The sequence below is a fragment of the Pipra filicauda genome, unplaced genomic scaffold, assembly GCF_003945595.2.
Source record: "Pipra filicauda isolate LSUMZ 115617 unplaced genomic scaffold, ASM394559v2 scaffold80_size11013439_pilon, whole genome shotgun sequence".
NCBI classification, from domain to species: Eukaryota; Metazoa; Chordata; class Aves; order Passeriformes; family Pipridae; genus Pipra; species Pipra filicauda.
Window position 1 is genome coordinate 1,619,817 of NW_024104987.1, and position 13,439 is coordinate 1,633,255.

The window sequence follows — 13,439 nt, forward strand, 5'->3', positions numbered from 1 at the left end:
CAGCAGTGCAGGAATAGGAAATGGGTATTTTCTTATGATTTAAGAGAGGCAGAGGTACCAAACTGACTCCAGTGTTTTTTTCCCAATCCAACTGCTAATGCAGTCCCTGGAAAGGATCACGGAATTGCAGAGCCACGTTTGACCTGCTGCAGGAAAAAAATACATCCACGTTCCTCAGCTTGGGAACTTGTCCTTGGCCTGCTGAATAGGGAAGTTGCAGTGTTTAGACATGGAAAGGGATCCTGCATTTCCATAGGAACGGCAGCGAGTCCCTCCCACCACCTTCAGATTGTATTTCTAAATGATGCGGGACATTAGAGCAAATCAGGCGGTGATTAGCCAAAATCAGGGGGTGATTAGCCAAAATCAGGGGGTGATTAGCCAAAATCAGGTGGTGATTAGCCAGCCTGCTTGGCTGCAATCACACCTTTCAGCATTAATTACCCACTCCTTGAGTGTGATGACGTTGAGCGTCTGCGGCGGGGGCTGCTCGGGGTTTGGTGTCCTTGGCCAGGACGAGGATTGTTCATCCAGCCGTGGGAAATGAGGGCTCCTTTGTGAAGGGCCTGAGGAGCAGGATGGGCAGTTCCAGCCTGGAGGTGTGGGTCTGATCTCCCCGACCTGGCTGTGCGGGTTGGATGGCACAGGGAGGCTTTGCAGTGCCAGGGAAGTACCAGGACCTAAGGAGGACATACAGGAAGGCTGGAGAGGGACATTTTGCAAAGGTAAGCAGGGATGGGATGATGGGAATGGCTTTAAGCTGAAGGAGGGTAGCTTTAGATTGAATATTGGGAAGGAATCCTTCCCTGTGAGGGTGGGGAGGCCCTGGCACAGGTTGCCCAGAGAAGCTGTGGCTGCCCCATCCCTGGAAGTGTCCAAGGCCAGGTTGGATGGGGCTTGGAGCAACCAGGTCTATGGAAGGTGTCCCTGCCCATGGCAGAGGGTGGAACTTGATGAACTTTAAGGTCCCTTCCAACCCAAACCATTCTGGGATTCTGTGAAAGGCAGAGGAGAAGCAAAAGTGTCCATGGAGGGGTTGGGGTCAGGTTTGGAGCGGGTGGAGCCGTTGGCATCAGCACAATCTGCTTCTCTGGTGCTTTTCTAGGGAACACTGAGGGGTTTGCTGGCTTGGGCTGGCTCATTGTGAGGATGTTCAGCAGCTCAGGCTGAGCCCTTGGAAACCTGTTGGAAGTCGGGCTGCAAAGAGGTGCACCAGTGGGTCCTCCCCAGGCTCTGGCCCTCCCTCCTTTTTTAAGGCTGAAATAACATATTTATTTTGCAATTTTGGTTCTTCTTTCACTAAACAAACTCCCAAAATAGGGCAGTACAAGCAGAAGAACTAGACAACCATGTTCAGAGGGGTTTAGCCCAGAGCCCAGCGGGATGCAGACTGGAGCAGTGTGGGTGGCACCAGACTGCCTCGGTGTCTGACCTTGCCCTGCTCCTGGCTGGCGACATTTCTTCCCTGGCAGAAGACCAGGAGCCAGCCCTGGGCTTGTTGTCACACGGGGGGCAAGCCTGGTGGTGCTCATGGTGAAGATCAGGAGGCTGAGCTGCTGCTCTTGTGCAGCCAGGAGGGGAATGGGGGGTCAGTGTCTGCAGCCTGGGGGCTGCTCTGGAGCTCAGGGGTGCTGAGACGTGCACGTGGTGTGTTCCCATCGTGGAGTTCAGGCAGAGTTCGGCCCTGGGAGCTGCTGGAGACGATGCAAACCCCACCTGCTCCTGCCAGCTGTGCATTCTGCCCCTGCTCGAGCCACTTCTCTGCAGATCACAATGAACCTCAAAGCTCCTGCGTGAAATAACACTTTATTATTAATAATAATAATAAGTAGAGGTAATTTGTGATTCTTGAAACTTGCCCAAGCCACCAAATTCAGATTGAGATCTGACTTCAGCCTCCTGGATGTGGGGTTTGGGCTGGTCCCTCTGCAGGCCTGGGACCAGTTGTGAAATGTGGAGTTGAGCTCCTAAATCCCTTCTCCTGCCCCTGAGCTTTCAGAGCTGTGGGCTGGCCCCAGGCCAGTGTGTAACCATTATGAAAACCTCTCTATTTTAGGGTGTGCCACCTGTCTCTCCTTGTCTTTTTTTCCCCTGTAGTTGTGATCTTCAGCAGGGTGAGCTGAGTCGGTGAGGTCTGCTGGTAGTGCAGGGTGATCTCTGGGGTTTGCTGTGGTGGAGAAACCCTTTGGGGCTGGTGAATCCCTCTGGATGACATGCTGTGACCTTGCTGATCTTTGGGGCTGGTTTTGCCCGCTGGAGAGTCCCAGCCTTTGCAGTGGCACTGGCACAGGCTGCAGGAATGTGGTTACCAGGAGTGTGAGAGGTCATGGCCAGGCTTTTTGAGGAGCTGAGTGCTGGGTGGGGCACCAAACCCTGTTCTGGGCTGGTGAGCAGCTCTGGCTCACGTGGCTCAAGAGTGCTAGAAAGGAATTGTTCCCATCTGATCCACCTTGTTCCAAAGGTGGGGTGAAGGACAGAGGAACTCTTCCTCTCTTTGCAGGGTAGGGGGGGGGAAAGCTTTTCCCGTTTCTGAGGTGATCAGCAAAGCTTTCTCTGGGTAAAATCTCTTACATCCAGGTTGTCCTTTCCCAGTCACCACATCCATAAACTTCCCTTCCTCTCCTTGTCCATCTTCTGTCACACAACTCCATCCTTCAGGAGCTCCATCTTTTCCCAAACAGGCTTAGAAGTGGCCAAAGGCTCAGTTCATCTAAACAACTTTTGAAGCTGCCAGAATGACAGATCCAGGGAGACACAGGGGAACAGGGCACTACTTCTAGAAAAGAAGTAAAAAATAATGCTGTGTTTGCTTTTTGTGCATGTGTGTGTGTGGCAGGTTTCGGGTTGGGTGCCCAGCACAACTCTTGGCTCATCTTGGCTTTTTTGGGTCCTTGGCAGAAAGCAAACTCTGCTGTTTGCACAACTGGCTGGTGGCAGATGAGTTTGTGCAGTACAGGAGGGTTTGTGTCACTCAAAACCAGTTTAAAAAAAAAAAAAACAAACCAAAAAAACCCCAAAAAACCAGAAGCTCTGACCGACCCATTGGCATTTTATTAATAATCTTTCAAAGCTGCAGGAGCACAGCCTCTCCCTTGTCCCAACAGGCGTGGGTGGGAGAGAGTTTGCAGCCCAGCCCGTGCCCCTGGGCACCGGGGTGGGCGAGTGGTGGCCGGGTGGCTTTGGCCAAGCACTGGCTGTGGTGCAGCTCTGCTTCCAGGGCTGAGGAGAAGCCAAGCCAGTGGGAACGTTCTCCAGCATGTTCTCCAGCATCGTTTTCTGCCCGTTCACGGTAATTTTTATTTATGTGTTTGCTTTTTCACATGCAGATGGGCAGCATCAATGGCTCGGGGCTGTGGTTTGTGCCCCAGAGCCAAGCAAGTCGTCCTGCCCTGGCTCAGCCTCCGAGTGAGCTGGCTTGGAGTGTCCACCTGGGCTGCTCCTATCTCTGCAGAGTGGCTAGCTCATTCCAAAAGCTTCCAGCAGTAGGTTTCTGACTGTTTGCATCATAAAACACTGTTTAAAGTGTGGTTATGGTCAGCAAAGAGCCAGAGAGCAACTGTAAAATTGACATCTCGAGTTTTTTTTTAGTATTTATCCCTTGTCTATGGTTGCCCCTATTGAATTTGCTCAGTTGATGAGTGGCAGCGAGGTTTCTCCTTCCCAAATTCCTTCCTTTGGGAAGGTTTCTCCTTCCCCAGTTCGGCGTGGCAGCTGGAAGCCGATTGCTTGGCGTGGCAGAAGGAAAGCAAGGGGACACACAGCCCCTGTGGCCTTGAGTCCCACAGGCTCCAGGGCGTGGGCTGGGCCCACCTTAGACCTGGGCTCGGTTTCTGTGGACTGAGTGACCTGCAGGACCAGGTCGGTGTGCAGGCTCCCTCTTCCAAGGAGTGTGGATTTATTTGGGCAGCATTTGAGAGGGCTCCAAGCTACGTGGTGGGTGCCCCAGAGGAGACTCCAGCCCTGGCTGGGCTGGCAGCACTTCTGTTTCCAGGGAGAAGTGGCTTTTCCCCAAGAAGAGCCCAAGCAGGAGGCCGGTGACCATCCCACAGGGGAGATGGCTCCGACCAGGAGGGCTCTGCTGTGGGAGCTCTGGCTCGGAGCAACGGAGACTTCTGGGCTCTGCAGCACCATCAATGGGTTTGATTGTCCTGCAGGGTTTTGCTGCAGCACTTAATTCAGCAGCTCCATTCATTTGGGTCGGGACATACATATATACCTTGGCACTTGGCTGCCAGGACAGGCCAAGTGGTTTTTAGGCAACCCCGGCCAAAAAGCACAGGGCGAGGTAGGGAGGCTGCACAGAAATTCCTCCCTCGCTCCGGGGCAGTTCCTAGAATCTGTGGGGAGCTGCAGGGTGAGGGTTGGCACCGGGGCATGAGGGGCTTGAGAAACTTCTCAGCTCGACTTCGAGCCGCGCCGTAAAGAATTCCGGGCAAACGTTGGAGGTAAACTGCTAAATCCCGGCTCAGACCCCTTCCTCCGGGGTCGGGTTCCACTCCCGGCACATCTGGAGAGGGGATGTGAAAGTCTGAAATCCACTCTCAGCACCCCCCTCCTTCCCCTTCCCACCTCCTCCCCGCCTGCCTGGGACCTCCTCGAGCGTGGGCAGGGATGGGGGGACGTGGGGCTCATTCCTGCCCCAAACGGGGGGAATTCTGGCTGATGAGGGAACACGGGGCTCATTCCTGCCCCAAACGGGGGGAATTCTGGCTGATGAGGGGACATGGAGCTCATTCCTGCCCCAAACAGGGGGAATTCTGGCTGATGAGGGGATGTGGGGCTCATTCCTGCCCCAAACAGGGGGAATTCTGGCTGATGAGGGAACACGGGGCTCATTCCTGTCCCAAACGGGGGGAATTCTGGCTGCTGAGCTCCCAGGGCTGGCTCTGTGTGCTGAGCTGGGGGTGGGCTCTGCTCCTTCCTCACAAAGGGGAGACCTCCAGGTTTGGAAGCTGGAAAAAGCCCCAATCTGGTCCTTGAGATCCTTCCTTGGCTTTTCCCCCACGGATTTGTGTTTCCCCCACAGATTTGTATTTTCCCCATGGATTTGTGTTTTCGCAGTTGGAAGGTCTCGTGCAGAGAAAATCCCTTGATGGGCACTGGGTGCTGAAGGGGTTCTGTGGCTGGATTTGGTGCCTGTTGGGAACAGGGAGGTCCAAACCACCTCCTGCAGAGAAATGAGTTTGGCATTTGGTGACAACCGGAGCAAAACCAGTGGTGGGGGCACCAAATCTGGGGAAACCTTGTCCATGATGCAAAGCTGGATGATTTGATGGGGTTTGTTGCTGTAGCAGTGCTGGAGTTTGGAGGTGAGGGACACCCAGGTGTCTTGTTTTCAGTTTGCTGTTCAGCTGCTTCCTTTTCTGTGTTTCCTGACCCTTATCCAAATTCCTGAGTGGAATTTTTCAGCGCTGTTGCCTGCACTGCTCCACACATAAGGTTGCCATGAGATTCCCAAGGACCTACCATCTTGTTCCTAGGCAGAAAAAACAGGATTGCAGCTCCTGCATCGCTCTGTGGGGAAGGAGCAGATGGGCAAAGCATTTTCTGCAGGTTTCTCTCTGTGCCTGTGAAGAGAAAGTGGCTCGTTATTGTGGGTCTGCAAAAAATTAAACCCGTCCTGTTTCCCGGCTTGAAAATGCCCCCTCAGCTCTCAACTTTTATCCAAATCCTCAACAATATATTTACACCAGTTTTGTTTTAATTAAAAAATCAGAGATAATGGGATGTTTCCTGCCAGTTTGGCCCCTGGGTTGTTCAGCACTGGAAGAGGATGGACCAAAATCCCCATAGAGGGACAATTCTCACAGCACCAGCTTTCCGGCCTGAGTGTGGGGAGGAAGTGATGGAAATCTCCTGGGAAATCCCTTCCTTTTCTCATAGGATTCCTGGCCCAACTGTCCACTTAATCTGAGGTTCTGTGGGAAAAATTATATATATATTTATATGTAAAAAAATAATACATGGACATGGAACTGGCCAGTTTTCAAGAGCCTCAAGCTCACTGCCGATGCCTTTTGCTCCAGTGGTGCTTTAGGATGAGTATTGCAAATATTGCCATGCAATTTCTTACCTTTTTTTCTTTTGCCTTTATTTTCTGTAGATCTTAATTTTAGTGGGTTGCAATAGGGAAAAAAATCTTTCTTTCTCTCCTCCTTATCCTGTCTGTGTAAAACAGGGAATATTGTCCATATGCCAGGCAGTCTGTGCCTTTGGGCACACAGGGGGAGCTGGCAGGGAGGAAGGGCAGCAGTGGGCACATCGCCCTCCAAGGAAATCCCCCTGTTCCCCCCAGAAGTGCCTCCCCCTAAACCTTCACCATCCTCCTGCCACCGCCGTGAGTTTTGACTTGTGAAAGGACCAAAGTCCTTGACATCTCTCGTCCCCACACTGATAAAAAGGGATCCTGGGCAGTGTGGGAATGCTGGCAGGGTTGGCTGAGCCTGCCTGACTTCCCCTGTGCTGCCCCACGGCCCCTGTGTTTGGTTTGGGTGGTGAAAGTCCATGAGAAGAACGAGAGGAATCCTGCTGGCTCGGGAAGGGTCGGGATTTTGGGGGTCCCTCCGCACTGCCCAGGGCAGGAACACCCAGTGCAGGTGTGGGATGATGACAATTTTGGGATCATAGCTTCAAATGTTCTGGTTTTCACACTCCCCCGAAGGGCTACAGGGCTTGTTGTTTGAAAATGGGAGCACCTGAAAAATACCTGTACTTTATATTTTATGCTCCCGCAGCGTGTTCCTGGTCAGGAACTATTTGTCCATCTCATCAGGGTCTTAAATCTGTTTGTCAGGAGTCCCAAATGAGAGGGGAAGGGCTGGGCAGTGCAGGTGGAGGGTGTCTTGTTTTGAGGTGACATGGTTTTAAATCAAAGTCCTCTCAATATCTGTCTCTGCCCGTGGTTAATGGGTTACTGATGCAAGTTGGCACTTGCAGCTCCTGCCCTGGGGTGCCCTGGCCTGGTCTCGTGACTGAATCAATCAGGGCCAAGGAATATCGACAGGTTGGAAAAGCACCAGGCTCTGCTCTCCCAGGAGGTTTTCCTTAAAGCTCCAGCTCCTGGAATTGCCTGAATCCTGAATTTTCCTGACCAGAAAGCTGAATTTTGGTGGAGTAGAGCCACTTTTCTGAGTGAACTCCAATGGTGTGAAAGCCAGATGCCCTTTTCAAGTCTTTATTTCTTTACTTCAGTCAGTGAGGGTTTTAATTGTATTTTAAGGTGACTATTTGATGACTTTTGGGGACACTTCTTGCTTGTAGCACCTGCTTTGCATGAGCTCAGACCCCTGGGGTGCATCCACACCCCTTGCTGGAGCTCAGGGGGATGCTGAATGCCTTGAATTGCCCAGAGCTGGGGGGTCCAAGGCAAAATTCCTTCTCAAAACCCACGTGCAGTGAATCCCACGTGCTGTGGAGGTGTTTCCCCAGGTGCTGCTGGGACAGGGGTTGGGCTTGCTGCAGGTAGAAGCAGTTCTTGGGCACTGAAATGTGCTGGTGGGTGGGGGGAGCCCTTGGGCACAGGGGCTGATCCTCATCAGACCCTGCAGGGCTCGGCTGCTCCTGGATTAAGGGCCAGGGTATGTTTGGTTTGGAGGGTGCAGCTGATCATGGACGTGTACTTGAATGGGATATTTGGAGATGCCAAGGTGAGCACAGATCCTCTAAAAATCAGTGGAGGGCTGTGCTCCTAAGTCATGTTGTCCCTGGAATAATCCCATGATTAATGTGGATGTGGCTGCTCGGGGATCAGGTTGCCCTTGGGAGGTATTTTTTATTTCTTTAGTTTTGCCAGAGATGTTGCTTTAAATACTGTGTGTTCCCCCCCCCCCCAGGTTTTGTGAATGTGTCTGTGGCACTGCTGATAAATCTAAAATAAATGAATTATGAGCAGCTTATTTCAGTTCATCTTAAGCCCCTTCCTGACCAGTTGATACCAGGGAGGATCCCCGGGGCCAGTGGCACCAGAACCTGGCACAGGTCAGTGTCACAGGTGAGTTTTGAGTTTAACACTGTGTTTAGACCTGCCATGAACTGTTTTTTGGCATCACTTCACGGGCCACGTCCAGCTGGAGCCCTTGGTACCTGGTGACAGCAGCAATTCCCCCACCTGCCCTTTGCCTTGTTCTCCCTTTGAGGAATATTTGGGCTTCCCTGTCCAAGCCTTTTCCCGCTCCTCTTGTGACTGTACTCACAAGGAAATCTTCAAAGGCTCAGTCCTATCAATTTTCCCCCACCATATGTTCTCATTAAAAAATTTATTGTGCACTTTATCTTAGGATTATTTGCCAGCAATTAATAAAACATGTTGCAAGCTTCAAATGAACATTCTCCCCTCCCCACTTCCCCTTAACGAGGGAAAGGACAGAGAAATATGAAAAAATATCACCATGACAGATGGTGTTTTTTAACCTTTCTTTTGCCCAATCTGGGGGAAAAAAAAAGTGATTTTTCTCCAAATATTGGCATGGGTTTCTAATTATGAGTTGCATCACTTGGAGGTCTAATGCAAAGCTTGCTGAGCTCAGCCAACCTGAAACGTGGTCGTGTGTTGAGGTGGATGGTGCTGGCACAGGGACACGCAGAGGGGACAGGGGCTGTGGGGTGACACTGTGGGTGGTGGGTCCCCCTTCTCCTCCAGGCACTGGGGCGAGCAGGGAAAACTGCAGAGCCCACTGCTGGAAGCAAATGGTTGGCAACTGCTGTGGCCAACAGCTCCCAAAGGCACCCAAAATGTCGTGTCGTCCTTGGCAGTGGCTGTCTGGTGGAGGCTTGAAAAAGTGACTTTTTGGGTTTTTTTTTTGAAGAGTTCCCGAAAGGAGAGACCTCCCTGCTGTGCCCCTTCCCACAGGGAATATAACCCCTGGTTTAGGGGCAGGAAGGGTGGCACGGAGGAGCCCGACGATCCTCAAGCTGGTGGGTGACATTCCCTGTCCTTTCCCACTTGGCGAGCTCCGAATCGTGGCTTTGCCCTCCCGTTATTTGGAATTTTGGGCTGTCCAGGGTTGGTCTCCAGGGGAGATGGGGCGGGAGGAAAAGCAAACAGAGCATCCCCCAGCAGCGCTGCAGGGCTGGGACACCGTGTACCCTGCGGAGCCTTTCCCTGTGCCTGCGCCTACCAGGGGGAAATAAATACAGGAATAATGCACACAGACGGGTTTCTTACATAAACAAACGTCTGGGGAGAGACCTGGCTGTGGGCAACCCGCTGGGAAAGTCCTGCTCAGATGGGAATTGTAGAGTTAAACACTCCAGTCTCGCTTGGATGTGTCTGGGCTTTGATTTATACTCCTGATTGGATGTTTGCCTGGCCCGATCAGAGAGCCTGGGCAGCGGTGCGTGTTGACACTCGGTGTTTAGCTCTGGGTAAAGTTTAAACAGGACTTATCGTGGCTCTGACACCTCGTGGAGGCTTCCCCGCGCTAATGACGCGCTCGGTGCCATCCCTCACACCCGCCCGGCCCGCAGGCTCGCGAGGGTTCGGGGAAAAAAGGAAACCTGCAAACCAAATTCACGGAAAAGGCTCATTCGACACCTCTTCTAATTTTAAACTAACCCCACTGCCCTCCGTCCCGCGGCCGTTCCTCCGCTCGCCGACGCGGCTGGAATACAAATCCCGGAGTGATCTCAGGTCAGCCAGGCCCTTCCAGCCCTTCAGGAACTGTTCCCCTGTTGCTCCAGTTTGTCCCAGAAGCAGCCTTGGGCTCTGCTGGGACTGGAACAGCCTCATGTGGGAGGACAGAGGTAGTTTTGGGTCTGGTGTGCGGTGACACTGCGCGGGGTTGGGTCCAAATGGGAACTCTGCTTTAGGGCCAGCTCATGTTTTTTTCACCCAATTCGCCCTCTTTTGCTTTTGATAGAAATTGCTCAAATTAGCACTGTCAGGTTTGTTCCCCCACATCTCTCCCACCCATGGAAGGATGCAGGAACCTGCTCTGGGTGCAGTTTTGGGGGCTCAGGTTGCTCTGTTTGCACCCTCCCATGCAGGCAGGAGGAGGGGATGGGGACAATATTTACCCCACTTACCCCAACTGCTGTCCACCGAATTTCCCACTCGAGGCCCACCAGAGAGGTGCATTGGCAATGGGATTTAACACCCCATTCCCAGCCTGACATGGGCGCTGGCCTCGAATAAAGCTTGTGCTAAATAACACTGAACTAATTTAATTTTATGCCTTGATTTTTATGAGTAACAATTAAGGAAAAAAAACCCCAGCAGAACGTAATTACTGCACCTTGAAGTCCCCGGGCCGAAGCCTGAGCTGAGGTTACAATATGACAGCTTTTATCTGGGATCTGATAGGGGTGTTATTCATTGTATTAAAAGTTTGCCAAGAGAGGCTTCACTGAAAATTAACCCATGTTATCACAGTGAGTAATATCCTGGTTTTATCATGTGGAATAAATAAATAACGTAGACCTTAGGCTTTGGATTAATGAGGTTACACCGAGTGCAGGGTGAGGAAACAGTGTTAACACCACTGCAAGGGTTGGTGATTGAGGTGAGATGAAAATGGAACAGAAAGTTTTGTTGCATAACAACAGAGTTTGTATTACTATTAATTATATTATGCAATGGGAATAGGATGGAATTTGGCTCTATCTAGCAACAGACCTGGGTGAAAAACTCTGCAAACGTCCAGGAAAAAACTCTTTGCAAATTTCTCAGGAAAATTCCATTTGTGGCACTCCTGACACTCTTTCCTCACCTTGACCTGTTGTGGTGGTTTGGCTTCGAGCCGCCCTGGTGAGACAACTCCTTTGGCTCCTGGGGAGCCCTTTCCCCTTGATCCCACTGGTGCTTCTCCCACCCGGGATCCCCATCCTGCTGCTCTGCATGGTGGGGCCAATGAATCCAGACTCCAGGTGAGGTGGAGTATTTGGGGAAACCCCAAACTCCGAATCACAGTGTGTCTCACGTTGGGAACAAAAACAATTACATTGGAGAGCTTAGAAAAAATGAGCAACCCACTTATCCCTTTGTGCTGGTGGATGTTAACAATCCCAGGAATACCCTTATCCTCTGGGCCATCACCATCCCTAATACCTCCAGATATGGCTTGGGTAGCTTTAATTAGGTCTGTGCCTTTTCTTTCAGCCCATGGGAATGCAGGTGAGCAGAGCCAAAGCAAGAAGAAGGGAAGAGAGAGGGAGAAGGAGAGAAAGGAAAAGCGATGGAGAGAAGGAAGGAGAAAAAAAAAATAATCCTTGTATGCCCGTGGTGGAATTTCTCTGGAATTTCTCTGGAGAAATCTGCAGGGCAGGGTGGGTAATGAAAGGAATAACGCTCAGGGAAGTGATGGAGCCCTGCCTGCCCCGTGTGCCTGGAGGGGAGGGATCTGCCAGTGGCCTCCACGGGAAGGTGATGCTTGGGAGAACAATTGCTGGGCTGTTGTACCATGCCTGGTGCTATGAATGGAGCCACAGAAAGGCTGTCCTTGGACTGTTGCTAAAGCCCAGCATCTTCTCCATCCCCTGCGTGCGCCGCTCGCTGCCGCTGCCTCCCGACACGGGCCAGCAACGGAGAAACCAAGGGCATAAAAGGTGGGATCAGAGCCTGCTCCAGCCTCAGCCCCTGCTGGGACATCAGCTGGCTCGCTGCTCATCCATCTCCAGCAGTCAGAGTGGGGCCTGCTGGGTGGGATTGTCCAGCTCGCTGCAGCTCCGGGCTGGGAATTCCCCCTGCACCACCAGGGATGTGGCCATGCCACGACACTGTGCTGTTCCAGGAGGCTGGATGTCCATGCTCCAGAGGAGCCCTGGGATCCCCACCAGAGATGACGAGGATAGTGATGGAATGGCTCAGCCAGAGCCTGGGATGTGCAGGTATGTCTGTGCTGTGTGTGTGTGAGTACAGCACACGTGCCCTCCCTCTGCTCCTGGCCTGGCTGGGCCACCTTCAGCCCATGCCCTGTGGAAAAGGGGAGAGAGCACAGGAGGGAGAAACCCCACTGCACTGCAGCCCCAATTTCCCCCTGTATTGCCTGAGGGATGAGGAATGGGCACAAACCCTGTGGATAACCAGCCCAGAGCTCTCATTCAGCCCAGCCTTGCTGTCCCTGAGGCAGGTTGGACCCCAGCTGGCATGTGGGATGGGCTCAGTGCAGCCCTGAGCCCTCCTGCTGGCTCCTTGCCACTCTCTGTTGGCTTCCAACTCCAATGTTCTTCTTCTGTAGTGCATTTATTTGCCTTTTTTCCCCCAGTTGCAGACCAGGCAGGGCTGTGAGGGAGTCTGGGGAGTTGCTGAGCAGAGGGTTGGGTGGCGAGGGGAGCCTGGCTGGCAGTAGCCTGGGGCTGTCATAAAAGGAACTGAAAGGGGAGTGTTAAGGCTTTAGCTGAGCTATGGAGAAATGGTTTTACTGTTGGAAAAGAAACTGCAGCAATAATATGTCTGGGAGGGTCTGGGAGCCCCTCCAGAGGCTTGGGAGCAAGTGCAGGCTGGAAGGAAATGGGAGCACTGGGGGTGTGGGTAGAGAGGCACAGGACTGCAGATCATTTCAGCTGGAACAGACCCTGCAGGGCTCCAGTTCCACCCTGCCACAGCAGGGACACCCACGCTGGGTTGCCTGGGGCATGTCCAGTGCAGGTCTGAGTATCTCCAAGGATGCAGATCCCCTCTGGGTCCCTGTCCCAGTGTCTGATAGCCCTGGTGGTGAAAATAATTTTGTAGAATCACAGAATGGTTTGGGTTGGAAGGGATCTTAAATCTCATCTCATTCCACTCCACTGGAGCAAGCTGAGGATCAGCCTCTTCTCCCAGCCTCCAGTTGTGCCAGGGGAGATTCAGGTTGGACATTAGGAGGAATTTCTCCATGGAAAGGGTGGTCAGGCACTGGAAGGGGCTGCCCAGGGAGGTTTGGAGTCCCCACCCCTGGAGGTGTCCAAGGAAGGACTGGCCATGGCACTCAGTGCTCTGGGCTGGGGGACAGGGTGGGATCAGTCACAGGGTGCACTCCATGGGCTGGGAGGGCTTTTCCAAGCTGGATGATTCCAGGATTCTGTGTCTTTAGGAGAACACCTTCAGCCAGCCTGGTCCTCTGCTGGCACGAGTCAGATTAACTCCCCTGGAGCCAAAAGCTCCTAGAACAACAACCTGCTGGGAATTAGGAATAAATGCAAATAGTGTTTGTTTGATTTGCTCCTCAGGTCTGGCCAGGAAACCTTCAAGTAGCAGCACTTTCCCTTTTAAGCAGGTAAGTGCTTTTTCAAAACATACCCGGGAGTGTCTGAGCTCCTCTGTGTGTGGCTGTAAATCTTCCTGAGCTCTTAACGAGCCACTCACTTGGTGACTCCGTGCTGGTGAAATCTGTGGCTGTGAGGAGCTGGAGAGGGTGGTGGGACACCTACTCTGACCTGGAAAGGGGGAGAGAACCGTGGGCACGTGGGGAGTGGGGTGATGGGGAGAAGAGTGGGGCTGAAGGACACCTGGACAGGCAGCAGGT

General features: G+C 52.5%; 1 protein-coding gene across 1 annotated transcript; it reads left to right on the top strand.

Moving 5' to 3' along the window:
• Positions 1-386: 386 nt before the first annotated feature.
• Positions 387-13,191, top strand: LOC120325037. The gene is made up of 3 exons (XM_039390169.1): positions 387-725; positions 11,096-11,823; positions 13,144-13,191. The coding sequence occupies exons 1-3, from the start codon at positions 639-641 to the stop codon at positions 13,166-13,168; spliced, it is 840 nt and encodes a 279-aa protein (XP_039246103.1). The 5' UTR covers positions 387-638; the 3' UTR covers positions 13,169-13,191.
• Positions 13,192-13,439: the final 248 nt, after the last annotated feature.

What these genes read in the sequence shown, in the direction of transcription:
- LOC120325037 (XM_039390169.1), top strand. Translation starts at nt 639, where the DNA reads ATGGCACAGGGAGGCTTTGCAGTGCCAGGGAAGTACCAGGACCTAAGG. An exon ending in GAGAGGGACATTTTGCAAAG is followed by an intron (nt 726 to 11,095) that starts GTAAGCAGGGAT and finishes CTTTTCTTTCAG; the next exon opens with CCCATGGGAATGCAGGTGAG. An exon ending in CCAGAGCCTGGGATGTGCAG is followed by an intron (nt 11,824 to 13,143) that starts GTATGTCTGTGC and finishes TTTGCTCCTCAG; the next exon opens with GTCTGGCCAGGAAACCTTCA.